This window comes from Natrix helvetica, assembly GCF_964273705.1.
Source record: "Natrix helvetica genome assembly, chromosome: 6".
NCBI lineage: Eukaryota > Metazoa > Chordata > Lepidosauria > Squamata > Natricidae > Natrix > Natrix helvetica.
Window position 1 is genome coordinate 75,392,454 of NC_138553.1, and position 19,966 is coordinate 75,412,419.

Below are 19,966 nucleotides of genomic sequence, written 5' to 3' on the forward strand. Positions count from 1 at the left end.
TTCCCACCCCACTCCAGGGAAAGGATACTATAAAATCCCCATTCCCTCCCCACTCCTGGGGAAGGTTACTGTAAAATCTCCATTCCCTCCTGATCATCTGGGACTCGGGAGGCCGAGAATAGATGGGGGCGGGGCAAGTCAGAGGTGGTATTTACTGGTTCTCTGAATTACTCAAAATTTCCGCTACCGGTTCTCCAGAACTGGTCAGAACCTACTGAATACCACCTCTGCTTCTGGTATGGTGGACCTCAAGTTATGCAGTCTTGTCTTGTACCACAACAGTAATGGTGCCTGTATGGACAAAGCCAATAATTCCTGTCCAACTCTTGACAAAGAGGAATTGTTTGGCTGCAGTTAAGTAGGCACTCGGGGCATTCGGTGACCTTGTCTAATTTTTATACCTAATTACCAGTTGCACTTGAAGTCCATCTGATTGTCTCAGTGGCATCAGAAATCATTTACACTGGTGACAGAGGCTTTCCGACTCCTTTCCTAAAGAACTGGGCCTACACATATTAAAAATGCATTTAGGGTGGGAATTAATTTGTCAGCTAGGCGGCTGGAGTATCGCTATTTTTCAGCTACTTATTTCCTTATTTGACTAGACATAATAAATGGATCACAGAATAGTTTATTTTCTTGAAAGTAACGTTAATCTGCAGCCCTTTGTGTATTTTGGGATAATAAATCTTTCTATAAAATACAGCTCGGTGCTTGAACGTTGCATAAACGTCTCCTGGGCAGCTTCCTGATTCGGCTGATACAGCGTGAGGGCAATGTGCCTGTTGTGCTGTGTGTTTGCCTTGCAAATCATACCCCCTGTGCTATGGTTAAGAACGTGTGATTTAGTACAGAGGACAGATGTTGAGGTAAAGACGAGCAGAGGAAAGATGCTACCCTTGTCACTTTGAACTGTAATTCTATTATTTAGCATTTCCCACCCAGTATCAAGAGCTGCATCAGGTGATCAGCCCATCATACAATACAATACAATACAATACAATACAATACAATACAATACAATACAATACAATACAATACAATAGTAGAGTTGGAAGGGACCTTGGAGGTCTTCTAGTCCAACCCCCTGCCTAGGCAGGAAACCCTATACCGTTTCAGACAAATAGCTATCCAACATCTTCTTAAAGACTTCGAGTGTTGGGGCATTCACAACTTCTGGAGGCTACAATGGCAAGGCATGGATTTGAGCAGTATAGCACTGAAGATAAATTCCTTGTGTGTCCAATCACACTTGGCCAATAAAGAATTCTATTCTATTCTATTCTATTTTATTTTATTTTATTCTACTCTACTTCCTTTATCCTATTCTATCCTACCCTACCCAACTTTACTCTATATCTTATTCCCCTTCCCCCTCCCCTCCCCTCCCCTCCCCTTCCCTTCCCTTCCATTCCATTCCATTCCATTCCATTCCATTCCATTCCATTCTATTCTACATCCTTTATCCTATCCTATCCTATCCTACCCTACCCAACTTTACTCTACTCTATATCCTATTCCCCTTCCCCCTCCCCTCCCCTCCCCTTCCCTTCCATTCTATTCTATTCCATTCTATTCTACTCTACATCCTTTATCCTATCCTATCCTACCCTACCCTACCAAAGTTTACTCTACTCTATATCCTATTCCCCTTCCCCTCCCCTTCCCCTCCCCTCCCCTCCCCTCCCCTCCCCTTCCCTTCCCTTCCATTCCATTCCATTCCATTCCATTCTATTCTATTCTACATCCTTTATCCTATCCTATCCTATCCTATCCTATCCTATCCTACCCTACCAAACTTTACTCTACTCTATATCCTATCCCCCTTCCCTTTCCCTTCCCCTCCCCTCCCATTCCATTCCATTCCATTCTATTCTATTCTATGGAATAGCCTTTTGCTACAAGTGTGTTTTTTGCCCACAAGATAACAAACAAACCCCCAACCCAAAGTCAATGGTTTAGTTTTTGCTTGAATGTTTTCACATTTTCTGGGAATCCAGTTATATCTGTTGGCTTTGTTGGCTATACTGCAATGCCCATCCCAACAGTCCTCATATAATTTGGGGCAACTGGCAAAGGAAGAAATTAAACTGAACGATGATGACGATGATAGACGTCCTAAAATGAAAGACAATGTGCTGCAGTGTCACACTTGTACCCTTCTCATTGATAGTGTAGGCTCCTTGCTGGCTGCTGTGACTCTAATATTAGGGTAATATTAACTACATTACAACCCATCATTTCCTCGGGGTTATTGCATAGGGCACCCACTAACAATTACAGAGGTATAAATAATCAGGAAGGAGAAGACATCCAGTCTTGAATATTAATAGTGAGAAAGAACAGGTCTTGACATATCTTGCTTATTTTGCTTAAGAAGACTTTTGCAGCTCCGGTTCAAGTCACAACACAGCAAAGTGCTGAAGGCAAAATTCTGCACCCAAGCAGAGTTCAGACAGCATGGCCTAATTAACCCCTAAAGGGCTGAACATAGGAGTTAAGGAAATCTGATAACGCTTTGACATGAGCTTGAGTGAAGAGGAAAGAGTCTGTCTTGACTCTTCTACTGTAGTAGCTCCTGGATCCACAAATGTGATGATGGCTCTTTTAAGGAAGGGCTTCCCAGCCTTGGCAATCATAAGACAGGAGAACTTCAACTCCCAGAATTCCTTGGCTTGAGAATGCTAGGAGTTGAAGTCCATGGGTCTTAAAGTTGCCAAGGTTGGGAGTTCTGTGGCCTGCTGGCTGGCAGCAGAGTCGGATAGTGAGGAGGTTGGGGAGGAACATGGGCCAGTCCTGGAGGCTGAGGAAAGCCCAGACGAGGGCTCTGCATCGGAGGGAGCTAGACAGCAGCAAGGCAGAGGAACAGCTGGAGCCTGTTCCCAGTGGGCACATGCACAGAGCTGCCAGAAGACAAGAGCAACTAAGAAAGCAGGGTTGACTCAGGAGTAAAGCCACACCTTGCAGGTGATTGGCCCCTCCCATAGGAAACAAAAGAGGAGCAAACGGGGAGTGGGCTTTTGCAGGAAACAATTTGTTTCTTCGGTCTTTTCAAGAGTGGAAAGTTCTATTTGTGACTCTGTGCCAAGTGTTGCCTTGCCCTGTGTTTGGAAACTAGCTATCTAGCAGCTCTCAGAGTGAGATAAGGTTCGTGTTGATAAATATTCCTCTGAAAGTCTGTTTGCCAAGCCCTGCTGACTGTGAATGAAAGGAATTCACAGTCGTGTAAATAAAAGAGGTTTTGCCTGGACCGAGACTCTGCCTCTTGTTTTTTAAGGAAGCCTAGGTCAGAACAGGGAATTCTGCTTTAAGGAAAGCAAACTCCACCACAGGAGTATCAAAACAGCTAAGATGGCAGTCACAGCAGCATGGCCGAAGCTCCTCCTACTTTTTAAACATGTCTCATATGTATCAGACACATAAAGAAGGAGCAGGCTTTGACTGCGTGGTCGGATATGCATTCTTTGCTTTGGGGGACTTATCTGTCGATGCTCTTGGTTCATTGGACAATCTTTCCAATGATTTACAAGAGGAAGTATCGGAAGGAACAGATAGGATGTTTTAAAAGAAAAAAATAAATAAATTCAAGTGTTCCAAGATTATCCCTAATACAGCAGAATTTGTATGATTAATACCTCATATGTCAGGTATTAAACATAAAATCTTACATAAATTGTCAACCCTCAAATACTCTTAAGTTATGCGTTAAATACATTATTATGCAATGCTGCATAATAACAAACATAGGTGACTATATAACCCATATACATGTGCATATATAATATGTACTCCTCTGTATATTACATATGTACTAAAGTCCTCGACTTAGGAATGGTCATTTAAGGACCATTCAGACTTTAAAAAGCTATTTGCAACCTGTCCTTGAAGTTGCAACTGCCTCTCCATCAGAGGTGGATTGCTCCCAGTTTGGCCCAGTTCGACTGAACCAGTAGTGGAATTCAGGCCTGGGTCACAGAACTGGCAGCGACCCAGGCCTGCCACGCCCCTGAACCGGTTCCTTCACACCGCTGGGCCGCTTGGCCATGGGGCTACTGCCATTTGGGTTTTTAGTGACTGGGTGTGTGCAGTTTACTGTAAATTGTTCTGCGCATGTGCAAACCGGTAGTAAAACCAGCAGCAACCCGTCCCTGCTCTCCATGGACATGTGATCACATGACTAAAATTCCAGGATGCATTGTGGTCGTAAGTCAAGGATTACCCGTATAAATCACTGTTAACAATAATAATTTGTTAAAGTTCTACGCTACCCAACCCTCAACGTCTCCTGGCAGCACACAGCAGTCAAAGGAAGAAATTGCAATAAAATCAATAAAACATACATCGCTGTTCTTTGTTGCAACTTCACCAATTAGACAACGTCTAATTATATCACACCATATATCAAATGATATAAAGAATGAAAAAGAATCCCTCAAGCGGGTACAGCTAATCCTCTACTTACAACCACAACTGAGTCCAAAATTTCCATTGCTAAGCAAGGAAGTTGTTCATTGAGCTTTGCCTCAGTTTACAGCCACGGTTGTTAAGCAAATGTTTTTAAGTGAATCACGCAGTCGTTAAGTGAATCTGGCTTCCTCCGCTGACTTTGCTTGTTGGAAGTCAGCTGGGAAGATTATAAATGCTGCTCACATGACCCTGGGACACTGCAGCTGTCATTTATTGATGTTAGTTGCGAAGTCGTGTCCGACCCATTGTGACCCCATGGACAATGTTCCTCCAGGCCTTCCTGTCCTCTACCATCCTCTGGAGTCCATTTAAGCTCACGCCTACTGCTTCGGTGACTCCATCCAGCCACCTTATTCTCTGTCGTCCCCTTCTTCTTTTGCCCTCCATTGTTCCCAGCATTAGGCTCTTCTCCAGTGAGTCCTTCCTTCTCATTAGGTGGCAAATAAATATATGCCAGTTGCCACATGATCAGCAACAGTCATAAGTGTGAAAAATGGTCAAAAGTTAGTTTCTTCGGGGCTGTTGTAACTTTCAACAATCACTAAACAAACAGTTGCAAGTTGAGAACTTCCTGTATTTAGTAATAAGGAAGAAGTATTGGATTTTCACCTGGAGTCATTTGGCCCACCAGTCACAATTTTCACTAAGTCCCCAATTTTTAATCTAATATTGAATTCAACTGAGGATTAAAACAAGAGGGAGGGGGGGGGGGAGAAACAAAGGCCATCTAGAAAGATGGAAATATACCCAGTCATATATTTGCTTACTCCAGATAAATTTCATTAATGAATTGCAAAATTAATCTTGTTGGGACTAATTAAACTCAACACTTGTTTCAGAAGCGCAAACACTCTGCTACATTTTGAAGGAACCTTTATTTCTAACTCAAGACTCTCGGGGAATACTAATAAAATAGTCAAGAGTCTTAAAATTGTGTACTCAACAACATTTTAAAACACCAGAGAGAAGTATCGTAGAGCACATCTTACAAACATAATTCTTAATTCCAGAATCTCAGTGAGTGCCAGCCAAGAAAGTTTGAAAAAGAATACAGAATAGAGGATAGTTAGGTTGGAAGGGACCTTGGAGGTCTTCTAGTCAAACCCTGTCCAATTTACAGGACCTTGCAACCCCAGCAAATGAACAGGTAGACAAACAAGGAGCAAAGTTGGGCAAGGAAAGAGCATGCTAGCTCAAAACTCTAAAAATATCACCCAGCGATTATATTTATATTACGTAATTCCTAAAAATTCTGTCTAAAAAAAACCCTGCCCGTTGCCAACAATAACTGGTATAAAGATAGTAAGATAGGTGCTTTGAGTAATTACCTAGTATCAACACAGACTATTTTGAGTTTCTGCTCAGCAAAACAAGCTCAGTTAACAAACGGATTCCTTTGACTCAAGGAAGCTAACCTGGAGATGCTTAGAGAGTCAGAGAGATATATAGATGAAACGTTACATGAGAAGGACATCATGGCCGGGATAAGAGAGATGTTCCTGCAGGGAAGAAGCCATCTGCATTCCCTCAGAGTTGGAGAGATTTTGATTGTGGACAATCTAATCACGGGATCTCCAACCTTGGCCACTTTAAGACTTGTGGACTTCAACTCCCAGAATTGCTCAGCCAGCTTTGCTGAGTTGGGAGTTCAGGCCGTTGAATTCTGAATTCTGGGAGTTGAAGTCCACAAAGTTGGCAAGGTTGGAGATCCCTGATCTAATCGATCTGATAGCATATTTGGCATGCTGGCTGGAAATGTTCTGACCCAGGCTTCCCAAGCACATGAAGCAACTCCTGGTCCCGACAAAAAACCCTTTTACTAATTTATCGTGAATTCTGCTCATTCACATCCAGCAAAGTCTTTCAAAGGAGAAGTTACAGTCACAGACCTTATCTGGCTTGGAGAGCTTCCAGGCCGATATCTGCAAAACTTGGCAAGGAGTCTCGAAGAGTCACGAACCAATGAAGCAAACTAATTGTCTCCTGCAAACTCCACTCCCCTTTTGCTCCTCTTTTATTTCCTCTGGGAGGGGCCATTCATCGTCCACCTGTGGCCTTACTCCTAAGTCACCCCTGTTCTTTAGCTGTTCCCTTCGTCTGGCAACTCTGCGCATGTGCACACTGGGAAAAGGCTCCAGTTGTTCATCTGCCTCACTGATGTCTGACTCTGAAGGCAGCTGATAACTGGCATACGGCTCTGGCCCCCTCTCTGCATCCAACACAGAGTCTTCATCAGAGTCTTCCTCAGACTCCAGGCATTCCACTGCTTAATTGATAGGAAGTTTCTCCTTAATTCCAGGTTGCTTCTCTCTTTGATCAGTTTCCATCCATTGTTTCTTGTCTTGGCCTCTGTTGCTTTGCAGAATAATTTGACCCCCTCTTCATTGTGGCAGCCCCACAAATATTTGGAAAGTCTTACTGATAACACCCAAGAATAGAATAGAGGCTGTTCAAATAAAAATGGTAGCTTGTAACGAAGTGGCCGTAAGGTTACCGTGACTGTGGAGCAGGAGTTTAAACAGCAGGTTTTTAAACAGGTTCTGGTGAACTGGTAGCGGACATTTTGAGTAGTTTGGAGAACCAGCAAATACCACTTCTGCCTGGCCCTGCCCGCATCCATTCTCTGCCTCCCGAGTCCCAGCTGATCAGGAGGGAATGGAGATTTTGCAGTATCCTTCCCCTGGAGTGGGAAGGAATGGGGATTTTGGCCTGCCACGCCCACCAAGCCACGCGCACAGAATTAGTAGTAAATTTTTGAATTTCACCACTGCTGTGGAGTTGCAAACACCAGGCTATCAAAAATGAGAAGACCCTCTCGTTTCCCCCATAGTGGCAGATATGCATGGAACTTTCCCCCTCCCCAAACGGGCCTAGGGGAGAGAGAGAGATAGGGTGACGGGATTCAGAGGGACGTGTTACTTGAAACTCCGGCAGCCTGGAGGAAGGAAAATCCTTCTTGATGTGGCTTCAAGCGATGCACCTAGCTGGAATCTTGAGCTTTTTTATTACTGTATCCAGCCAATGCCTTCTGAGCTTCTCCTCCCCTTTTGCAGTAGCAAGTAACCTCTTTATCTTATCTCATCACCGAAAACATAACATCTCAGAGCTTGCCTTCTGTCTGTGAGCTATGCAGACAGCCTTTAACCCACCCACACCCCCTGCCTTTTTCTAAGCCAGTTTGACAATAATTCCAAGGCTTATATTGCTTTCTGCTGATTTACAGCTTCAAAGCAATGACTGTGTAGGACTTGGGAGTGCTTTCTCGTGATGGATCTTACCATTGCCCCGACTTGTTGGCAATCGGGATGCCTGATGGCCTGCGACCGAAACCGTTTAGCCGCTCTGCGTTCTGAGATACCACTTTGAAATTTGGAGATTGCAACAATCTGGCATTGTCACACACATTTTGCAAACCGAAAAAAACAGGGCCTGTTGTCGGTTGGAATAGAATAGAATAGAATAGAATAGAATAGAATAGAATAGAATAGAATAACAGGCTTGGAAGGGACCTTGGAGATTTTCTAGGCTGAACCGGGCAAAACTGGGAGGATTTCACCACTGGTTCGGCAGTTCAAATCCCTAACAGTGCGTAATGGAGTGAGTTCCCGTTACTTGTCCCAGCTTCTGCCAACCTAGCAGTTCAAAAGCATGTAAAAAATGCAAGTAGAAAAATAGGAACCACCTTTGGTGGGAAGGTAACAGCATTCGGTGCCCCTTCGGCATTTAGTCATGCCAGCCTCATGACCACGGAGACGTCTTTGGACAGCGCTGGCTCTTCGGCTTTGAAACAGAGATGAGCACTGCCCACTAGAGTCAGGAACAACTAGCACATGTGAGCAGGGGAACCTTTACCTTTAGGGACCAATATTCACAGACTGGCCTTATGTGAATCAGCTTCAGTACAATTCGAAATATAATTTCTTAGTACTCAGGAAAATAACAGAGTGTGCTTCTGCCTTACATTTAAAAATTATCCAGATTGTCCTCTTTTCTGTTTCTCTCTCAAATTATTTCCAGCTTCCTTAACATTCTCGATGTTTTTATTGGATTGAAAAGATATCCGCAAGGTAGCTTTCTCATAATAGAAACAAATATATTTTGCAATAAATAAGCATAGCATTAACTTGACATTAATGGTATTTATCCAGTTAAATATCAATGCCAGGAATATGTAATGTGAGACAAAGGAACGGACAGAACCCCAGCATGAATAATAATTTTAAAGGTAAAAATCATTTCTCATTTATCAAAACTGTCAAACTTGGTTTAAGATCTCTCTCTCTCTTCCTCCTTCTCTTTAATAAATGGAGCCATAGGGTAAGGATATTAAAACCACTGTAGAGATAGTTCTCAACTTCTGTTCTGACTTAGGCTTCCCAAGATCATGAAGCAAACTCCTTGTCCCGACAAAAAAAAACCTTTTATTAATTGACTGTGAATTCTGCTCATTCCCATCCAGCCAAGTCTTTTGAGGGAGGATTTACAGTCATAGACCTTATCTGGCTTGGAGAGCTGACAGGACGATATCTGCAAAACTTGGCAAGGAGTCGCGGAGAGTCATGAACCAATTAAGTGAACTAATTGTCTCCTGCAAACTCCACTCCCCTTTGGCTGCTCTTTTATTTCCTCTGGGAGGGGCCATTCATCATCCACCTGTGGCCTTACTCCCAAGTCAACCCCTGTTCTTTAGCTGTTCCCTTTGTCTGGCAACTCTGTGCGTACACACACTGGGAACAGGCTCCAGCTGTTCATCTGCCTCACTGATGTCTGACTCTGAAGGCAGCTGATAACTGGCATATGGCTCTGACCCCCTCTCTGCCTCCAACACAGAGTCTTCATCAGAGCCTTCCCCAGACTCCAGGACTGGCCCATGTTCCTCCCCCAGCTCCTCACTGTCCGAAGCTCCGCTGGCTGTTGGCAGGCCACAACATGACCAGTCACTTAGCAACTGTTCAAAGTTACGGCCTACCTGAAAAAGGTCATACCAGATCCAAAGTTCCGATGGTCACACCTTAGCCCCTGCAGTCATATGACTGCATTTCATATGATTGGCAACATACCTGCATGTATGGCTATTGGCATTATCTCCTGATCACATGTCCTTGTTTTACAACAGTTTTGCAAAAACTCACACTTAATGTTCGGTTTTCGGCAAAACCACATCATAGCAAAACAATGGGTTCACCAAAAGACTACTACAAAAAGGTCATAAAATTGGTTTTTCATTTTACAACAATTATGACGTAACCATAATGGGCAGGGTCGATTGCGATCGTAACTAAAGGACAACCTGTATGTGTATCTACAACATATATACAACAAATATTTTCTATGCAGGTATAGAAAAAGAACATTGTGTTATTGTGCAATTCCCTGTCCTGGGGATTTTAGATTTTAGAATAGAGTAGAATAGCAGAGTTGGAAGGGACCTTGGAGGTCTTCTAATCCCACGCCTTGCTTAGGCAGGAAACCCTACACCACTTCAGACAAATGGTTACCCAACATCTTCTTAAAAACTTCCAGTCTTGGAGCATTCACAACTTCTGGAGGCAAGTTATTCCACTGATTAATTGTTCTAACTGTCCTTAGTTCTAGATTGCTTCTCTCCTTGATTAGTTTCCACCCATTGCTTATTGTTCTACCCTCAGGTGTTTGGAGAATAGTTTGACTCCCTCTTCTTTGTGGCAACCCCTGAGATATTGGAAGACTGCTATCATGTCTCCCCTAGTCCTTCTTTTCATTAAACTAGACATACCCAGTTCTTCATATGTTTTAGCCTCCAGTCCCCTGATCATCTTTGTTTCTTTTATTTTCTTTAAAAAAAAAAACTACTGTGGAAAGAAAGGCAGAAGACAAAATTGCCAAATAAGGAGCATTACTTTGCAGAGAACCTTACCTACTCGAAGCTCTTGACCGAAGACGGTCTTCTCTCCCAGTGCTGAGCAGTTCCACCTGCCATATCGGAACTGGTACTGACACTCATTGATTCCCATCTGGGCCCCTTCTCCAATGACTATGATGGCATCAGGGCGGCTCTGGCAAATCGCTCGCTGCCGTGGGGCCAGGCCTGGGATCTTGTTGCAGATGATGTTCGCTCCCAAAGCCACCACCGATGACAACGCTCTGAAGCAAAGCAGAAAAGCAGCGTGATAACTAAAGGGAAGCCATTCATTCAATTTCCTTGCTGGATCAGCTGGCTGGAAAAGCCGATTGGTCTACAGGAGGAGGGAAAGGACTGTAAAATGGCTCCTATAATTATGCTCACTTATCTCAACCTTTTTGTTCTGGCAGTTGAGCTGGAAACCTTGGGTGACTTTTGGTAAGTCCTGGTTCTCTCGGACCAGACTTAGCACATGTGCCATCCGCCTCACAAAATGTTGGCGCTTTCAGGCTCGGTCGGCCATAAAACAAGGAAGTGAGGAGACACGAGAAGCAGATCTTAAAACTTTGATTTTTGGAAACCGCCAGCGCTGAAATTCGCATCGAGCACAGAGGGGTTTGGCTCAGTCGGGCTGCAGAAATGCAGGACGACTTGCAGTTCGTCCCTTCTAATTTTTAAACCACAGCAGGGGGAAAAAGAAGCAGGGGAATGGCTTTATTTGACCAACATTCATGCTCATTATTATAAACACGGAGTGGTGAATGATTAATAGGAGCTTGTAAGCATAAATTTTCAGAGTCGGATTCTTCAGACCTGGAAAATGGTTTGCAGCAGTCCAGAAAAAGCATCTCGGACGTTTTAGTCAGAGAAGCGTTTTCGGTAATTGCAACAGACACATTTACAATTTTCGTTAAACCCTTCGCATACTGTGGTACATTGTCTCAGGCATAAGCGGATCTGACACGGCATTCCGATTCTTGGCTCCCAATGGGATCGCTCCTCAGTTCATTTACCTTCAATTTATAAGGTTGTGGGGTCTGAATCCCACAATGCTCCTGGCAAAGGGAGAAGCTAATTCTTGGAAACAAGATGCTGGGTTAGCGGGACTCTTCTGCTGATTAAGCAGGGCTACAGTTTGGTTCCTCTGTGATGAAGCAGACTTTTGTGTCATCTTAGCAAGGCCTTGAATCAGCAAAAACACAACACTCGGCCAAGATGAGGGAAGGAGGAGAAGGGAGACACAACTGATACAGCAGATATACAGGATCAAGATAGCAATAGCACTTAGACTTATATACCGCTTCACAGTGCTTTTACAGCCCTCTCTAAGCGGTTTACAGAGTCAGCCTATTGCCCCCAACAATCTGGCTCCTCTTTTGACCCACCTCGGAAGGATGGACAACCGAGTCACCCTTGAGCCGGTGAGATTTGAACTGCCGAACTGCAGCTAGCCATCAGAAGAAGTAGCCTGCAGTGCTGCACTCTAACCACTGCGCCACTTCGATGGAGTTCAGAGGATTGTGGGGATGCCCCAAAAGTGCTTTTTCGAGAAGCAACTGGATTTTCTGGTTTTTCTTTGAAGACGTTTTGCTGGATGGAGGGGAATGGAAGGATTTATGCTCCTTGCAGACAGCTGGTCATTTGCATCCTTTTAGAGAGTCCTTGAGGCCACTTGGAGGTTTGACTGTGTCCTCAGGATCACCTGAGTGGTTCAAGTGGCCTTCTCGGACCGGTTGAAAGGGCTCTGTTGTAGACTGGAGATAGATGATGTTGTATCCCTCCCCCTCTGTTGAGAGGGGGCTGTTCAATTTTGACACAAATGGCCCCTTTGACCCCTCTTTCAAACCAGTGGCCCTCTCTGTCCAAAATGTGGGATTTGCTGTCTTCAAAATGACTTGCTAAAAGGATGCAAACGACCAGCTGTCTGCAAGGAGTATAAATCCTTCCATTCCCCACCATACAGTCAGAGCTGAAGAAGCTTCCTTGGATGAGAAGCAAATCTTCTTCAAAGGAAAAAAAAAACTCCAGAAATTCCAGTTGCCTCTTGAAAAAAAAAAGCACCTTTGGACAACCATAACTGAGAATCTCCATAGACATTGTGGGGATGTCCATAGAAGAGTTACAGACTATCATGAGGGACAGGGGTGGGATTCAGCCAGTTCGGTTGAACCGGATGCTAATTTTGCATCCAGTTCACTGAACCAGTTGTTGCAAGAACTGGCTGGCCATACCCACCTTGCCCTTCCCCTCCCAGGAGTCTCCATGAGGCCCATTGATCATGCCAGGTAAGTACAGGGCCCATGCAGAGGCTCTGGACGGGTGAGAAATGGGTGTACCGGAACTTCCAGAAGTCTGGAAAAGGGCCGTTTTCGCCCTCCCAGAGGCTCAAGGAAAGCCTCCAAAGCTTGGGGAGGGCAACCCCCACCCCTGCCATGAGGAGGCTGAGGAAGCCACGCCCCCATGGCCATGTCCACCCAGCAAACGGGAAGAGAAAAATTTTCAATCCCACCCCTGGACAGGGAAGATATGCTGCAAGACTCAGGATTTTGCTGAAAGCTAAGGAGGGGCGAAAGCTTCAGTCCTTCGAAGTAGCTGAGATGAATCCCTGCAGAAGTGACAGCAGACAGCAGAGAAATAATGGCAAACTTTCCGGAAAAAGTGCAATCGACAGAAGGATTGTCACTAAGCTGGGAGTTTTATTATACCATCAAGCAGATGGGAAGGTCTGCAAGAAATTGTTTCGCGTTGGCTATCCTTTGGTTTTTATAACAGAATCTCTCTGAACCCTAAGATTTCTCTCTGTCTTCGGCTCTAAACGCCTCCTTCCCATCCAGCCTCCCAACCTCTAAAGCACATCCAGTTCTCATCTTCCCACCTAATTTCGGTGATTAGCAGAGAATAAATGTTTGTGACTTCTTTATGCAAGCGGGTCAAATGCCAAAACATCACAGCTCTGTGCAAAAACCTAGCCGCGCTGCCTTTCTTAGTGACGAATGCAATGCAAGCATAATATTTGCTGATGAACTCTCTTAAATAAGAAATGCCAGCGGAGAACACTTTCAAGATGGCTCACGTACAAAAACCACAATGGAATGCAGCGATTCAGGCAAGGCACGGCCTTGAAAGAGCTGCTGGAGGGAAGGCAGCTCTACATTAGAACAGAACTTGCTGTGTACAGCAAGTATCTCAAGCATGTCCAGGAGCCTCAGAATGCAAGCAACAGGCTTCAGAGGCACATTCCTCCACCCACTCTCCTTGGAACAGCCAGGTACCTACTTCTTAGTCAGTGTCCCTGGTTCAGATTATGGTCCCCAGGTACAATTCCAGAGGTGCTTTTCAGGGGTGGGTTTTAGCTGGCGTCCTGTCTGTACACCGCCCCGAGTCCCCTTGGGGAGAGGGGGCGGTTTATAAATCGAATAAATGAAATGAAATGTTAGTGCCGATTCGCTTGTGCGTGCCCTTTGCGCAGAACTTTTTTAAAAAAAGATGGTGATAGTGGCAACCAGGGAATCAGTTCAGGGACATGGCCAGCCTGGTTCACTGCCGGTTCTGCGACCCAGGCTGGCATGCCACTACCAGTTTGGCTGAACTGGACCGAACCAGTAAGAACCCACTTCTGGTGCTTTTCACTGTTAACGTCCCTAGTGTTTCTAAAGAGCAGGAACATCGCTTCCCGGTTAAGTAGCAGCTTGTAAAGTGAGGTCTTAGCTCATCTCCAAAAGCTAGGCAAGATCAGATGTGGTTAGAGTAGGGGTGTCAAACTCGATTTCATTGAGGGCCGCATCACAGAGGACCTTGGGGGGTGGCGGCAGGGGGTTGTGATCAGGGTGGCCATGGCCGGCTTAACATCACTTGTGCCAGGGATGCCTGTGGTGGCCTGAGTGCTCTGCCAGCAAAAACGAGCTCCCGAGCTCCGTTTTAGGTTGCAACAGCCTCCTCCAACCCTCTGCCAGCAAAAATGGAGCTCGCGAGGGCCTAATGCATAATGAACCATGGTGGCACAGTGGTTAGAATGCAGTATTGCAGGCTAATTCCTCCAACTGCCAGCTATTCAATTCGCACCCGCTCAAGGCTGAGTCAGCCTTCCATCCTTCCGAGGTACGTAAAATGAGGACCCAGATTGTTGGGTGCAATAGTTTTACTCTATAACACTAAGAGAGGGCTGTAAAAGCAGTGTGAAGTGGTATATAAGTCTAAGTGCTATTGCTATGCAGGTATGAAAAGCTGGAGATTGAGCTGATTTTGTATTTTTTCATTTTTATATCATTGTGGTTTAAAGCAGATAGGCATGGAGGAGGAGGAGGAGGAGGAGGAGGAGGAGGAGGAGGAGGAGGAGGAGGAGAAGCCAAAGATGGAGAGAGAGGAGGAGAAGGAGAAGGAGAAGGAGGGAGAGGAGGAGGAGGAGATGATGGAGGGAGAGGAGGAGAAGATGGAGGAGGAGATGGAGGAGGAGATGGAGGGAGAGGAGGAGGAGAAGATGGAGTGAGAGGAGGAGGAGAAGGAGAAGATAGAGGGAGAGGAGGAGGAAGAGAAGATGGAGGGAGAAGAGGAGGAGAAGATGGAGGGAGAGGAGAAGGAGACGGAGAAGGAAAAGATGGAGGGAGAGGAGGAGGAGGAGGAGGAGGAGGGGAAGGGGAAAGCATTTTCCTCAGGGTCACCATCACAAATGTAAAATTATCAGATCAGACCAGTAATAACAGGCTACTCTTCTGTAGCAAGGGATGAAAGCTTCATAATAAGTGGACCACATTCTTTACATGAGGAAGAGTTCAACCTCAAGCCTATTTGATTAACAGGATCTCAGGTTAGGATATCGGAGATGTACCACCTACAACTTCCAAGGTTACCTAAGTGGAATTCTGGCTCAATGACCACAGAACTCGGGCCGTGGCTGACATGCGCGTTGTTCTGTGGTCACTGAGCCAGAATATCGATGCATCCCTTCGTCAGGTGCATGGAGTGGATTTTGGAGGGATTACCGGGAGGTGACTCCTTTTCTCTTGTCTGTTTGCCTATCAGAAAGCTTCAGTCACTGTTGGCAAAGAATTCGCACCAGGCACAGATTGAAGGGAGTTAGCCATGCACACATCTCATTAACAGAACATTCAAATCCCTCGACACGGCTTTAAAAACTTCTTTGACAAGGGTTGATTAAAATAACAACAACATGGTATAATGGAATCTTTGTGCAAAAAGGGCTGCCGTGCCGTTTGCCATGATACTTTTGACACATCTGAAACATACAATCGCTACTGGATGGTTTATTTCATTAAGAATTCCTAAGTAAATGTGTGTGGGGTTTTTTTTTTTTTTTTTTGAGCATCTGTACATCCTGAAAATTGGCAGGAATAGATTTGGCATTTGACTTCATCTGTATGTATGTATATCGCTGTTCTCAATAGTCTCTATTTCAATCTTCAAACAACCACCAGAGCTAAAGCAAGGATGAGAAGTAAATAAATAGAATTTGCTGGGGTGGAGGTAGGGGTTTCAGTGAGGAGCATCTGTGCAGATGTAAAAAAAAAAGTCAAAATGGCAGGCGTGGCCCTGTGATTGAAGCCATGCTCCGTACAGGAATCACATCGGATACCTATACCAGGGGTCGGCAACCTTAAACAATCAAAAACCCAGAAAGGTCCTAAGCAGAAGCCCCCCATTTAATTCTGGAGCTGACCGGAAGTCCAGTTTCCCCACCATAGAGTCTCCTCCTAGCGCGGCATCCTTTTTCCTTTTACTGGCTGGAAGACCGGTTGCCCCACCATAGAGTCTCCTTCTAGTGCGGCATCCTTTTTTTCTTTTACTGACTGGCGACAGGGAGCCACAGCAGAGGGATGAAAGAGCCACATGTGGCTACAGAGCCTCAGGTTACTGACCCCTGACCTATACAATTAGCACAGGAGCCCCCCAGGACTGTGTGCTCTCTCCACTTCCCTTCTCATATACCCATGATGGTGAACCTATGGCATGTGTGCCACAGGTGGAATGCAAAGCCCTCTCCGTGGGTACGCGAGCCAGCGTCCCAGTTCAGCACCACTGCAGGTTGTGCATGCATTTCCTGCCAGCCAGCTGATTTTTGGGTCTCTGCTGCGCATGCCTGGGGCACATGCAGGAGATGTGTGCACATGCACAGGGGCAGGGTGTTTGGGGAACATGGGGGTACGGTGCGCCCCCATGCGCCTCATTTTTGGTCCCAGGAGGTTTTAGGGAGCCTGCTAGGCACAAAACGGGGCACGGGGGAGTCACATGTGCATGCACAGGGGGGGTCACATGTGCATGCACAGGGGGGGAGGGGGCATCGTGTGCACACCCATTTTTGACACTGAATGACAAAAAGGTTATCCATCACTGGCCTAGTTGCTCAAACAATTAGGGGTGGCAACAACAGAACTATTTCAGGTAATCTCTGAGGACCCCTACAACAAAATCCCAAAAGGATGAAGAAGAACAGATCTTGACCCATCTTCAAAACAGAGAAGGGGAAAATTACAGCATAAAGTGACTGATACAAATGACACAATTGCATTTATGGTGTCCTTGTACTTTCTACCTAATGGCTTCTGCTTTTGTTTAAGCTTAGGAGCTTTCCTCAAGGAGACACCAGACCCGAAAGATTTGGTCAAATAACCAGGTGGTTGAACCGGTAGCATTTTGACCGTCAAAAAAAACGGTCATTTGAATGGCGTTATTTATTTGCATTCTTTAATGATCTTCCACCGTTTACAACCTGCTCCGGTCTTCCTGCAAAGAATTGCATCTGGAAACTACGGTAGCAAAGCAATGCAATTCTTTGTGGTTCTTTGCAGCCACAGACCTAATTAGAGGCTCAGCTACTGGCAGTGCTCTCCTTTGTGATGTGGAAAATCTAAGTCACACCGTGAACAATCCCCAAAATTGAGGAGGATTTGAAATGCAGATGTCTTTGGCAATTTGAAAAGTAAACGTCCTTTACGGTAACCAACTAAGGAGTCATCATAATTTGAGGACTTCGTGCTTTCTAAAAGTTTCATAGGTGCATCAAAGGACCTCTTTGTCCAATCCATGCACTTGAGGGGTTTATAATGTGGATGCATACCATGTTTCCCTGAAAATAAGACAGGGTTTTGTTTTATTTTAACACCAGAAATAAGCACTTGGCCTTATTTTCAGGGAGGGCTCATTTCCAGGGAGAGCTTATTTCCAGGGAGGGCTCATTTTAGAGGGAGGGCTTATTTTTTCAGAGAGGGCTTATTTTTAGGGAGGGCTTATTTTGGGGAGGGCTTATTTTTCAGGGAGGGCTTATTTTCGGGAGAGGACACAGGGCTCATTTTCAGGGAGGGCTCATTTTCAGGGAGGGCTTATTTTCGGGAGAGGACACAGGGCTCATTTTCAGGGAGGGCTCATTTTCAGGGAGGGCTTATTTTAGGGCATGTCCTCAAAAGCCCAATTAGGCTTATTATCCGGGGAGGTGTTATTTTCAGGGAAACATTATTAGTCAGGCTAGAGTCCATTTAGTAACCCTCACCATAAAACATGACCATCAGAGCTGGAGGCCCCTCCACAATTCTTTTTCACTAGTCTGATATCCAACCTAAAAGACACAGTACCAATTTACCTCTAAATGGCACACTTTGGGATTTACACAAAACTAAAGGCCAGAGGAGGGTTTGACAAAAAACATGACTTTTTCAGCAATGTGGATGGTGGAATTTCCTCTGGGATATCTTTAAGGGGAACAGAATCGGCATCGTGCCGTGCTATCAGCTTGCAGATTTTGACCCCCATCAAAACCTACCCATGGTTTGTTAGAAGAAATATCTACCTGGTTCAGTTCCAAGTGGGGAGAAAGACACTGGAAGGATGGTGGCTGATTGGAAATATGGTTTTATGGAGAAGAACCACCAAGCACATGTGATTCTGGGTAGCTGACCACATGGAGAGAGTGAGGGTTATTTACACCCTATCTTGGGCCTTGCCCTTGAGCTTCCTGTTCCTGTGCAAGGACATGTATTCTATTGGCTGCTGTCAGACTCCCATGAAGCCACGTGAGGTTCATGTTTGTCTGAATCAAGGTTGGTTGGAGCCTGGTGGGTGATGCAATGTCCCCTAGTGGTTTTGCAATGCAGTGAGCTCCGCTGATAGATAATCCCAACACCCTAGATCTGAAGGTCTTTTGTTTTGTAGATAGGATGGCCCAATCCTTCTCAATGGGCACCAAATATCTGCTGGGGGCAGGGAGCTGAAGCTCCGAGCTTCTGTCTTCCTTAAGATTTCCATTTCTCTTTTATGGGGAAATGTAATAATGTCATTTTCTGCCTTTTTAATATTTCCTAAAATATTTCACTGTTCTAGGGGGGTCTACAGGTTTTAAAAGTAGACTGGATGGTTTGATGAAGGCTTAAGAACAAATGCATTCAAAGTCAGAATTGAGAAAATAGCAACAGACGGCAACTGCCAACTCAGAAATACACAAAAAAAGCAGATGAAACAGGGGATCTACTGCAAGACGTTCACACATGACAAAGCAGCAGCAAGACCAGAGGTGGGTTGCTATTGGTTTGGACCAGTTTGGCCAAACCGGTAGTAACTTAGCAGCCTGGGTCGCTGGAACTGGCAGGCCTGCCATGCCCCCAAACCAGTTGTCCAACGGCACCGCCATCTTGATTTTCGGTTCTGCACATGCGCAGAACAATGTTCGTTGCACAAATTTAATATTATTCTCTTTTAACATTTTGCACATGCACAGGTCTATTTATGTGCAAATGCACACGTGCACGGAGCACGCATCTGATGTGTGAGAGATGCGAGTGCGCACACCAAACCGGCAGTAATGCCGGCAGCGATCCACCTTTGTGCAAGACATACCATTTCCCTGCAAGCAAGAACTGGTGGAACCGTAAAACTGAGAAAGTAGACGAAAATGAAGAAGTTAAAAAGGTCTGGAACTTTAGAAACAAACAATATCTACCACATAACACTCATGACTTAACAATTGTTGATAAGAAAAACCAAAGAAATCTAGATAGTGGATGTGGCAGTACCTGGAGACAACGGAATAGAAGAAAAAGAACTGGAGAAGAGAGCATAATATCAAGACCTGCAAATAGAAATTGAATGATTGTGGCAAAAGCAAACAAAGTTACTTCCAAGAGTACGTTCTGACCTAGGCTTCCTGAGACAGTAAGAAACACACGCTTAGTCCCCAAAAACCTATTTTTATTTCAACAGCTGTGAATAATGTTCATTCATAGCCCGTAATGAGTCACAAATAGTTTATGAAGAGTCCGACAGAAGTCTGCCAAAGTCTTTCGGGATAAGGCTGATAAGCACCCACCTTTATCTCCCTTGAAACGCTGCCAAAGACCTAATTGCCAATTAGCTTTGCAAGGTCAAATGGACCACAGAGTCAAAATGGAGTTTCAGAGTTTAAACCAACCAGAACTAACAAAGTTGCTTCCTGCAAAGGCTCAGGTGCCTTTGCTCCTCTTTTATGTCTTATGGGAAGGGCCAATCATCTCCAAGTCTTACTCCTGAGTTGCCCCTTTTGTCTTAACTGTTTTTGCCTTCTGCGTCAGCATTGACAAATTCACCATCATCAATTGCAAAAGGCAGTTTTTCTTGGAACAGTTTACATCCAGCGAT

General features: G+C 45.0%; 1 protein-coding gene across 3 annotated transcripts in view; it reads right to left on the reverse strand.

The window, feature by feature from the left end:
- Positions 1-19,966, reverse strand: part of WNT7B (Wnt family member 7B) — a 149,806-nt gene that overhangs the window by 28,683 nt on the left and 101,157 nt on the right. For all 3 annotated transcript variants that reach the window (XM_081958020.1, XM_081958019.1, XM_081958021.1), the window contains exon 2: positions 10,364-10,590. In XM_081958020.1, the coding sequence (XP_081814146.1) occupies positions 10,364-10,590 (227 nt within the window). The remainder of the gene's footprint in view (positions 1-10,363; positions 10,591-19,966) is intronic.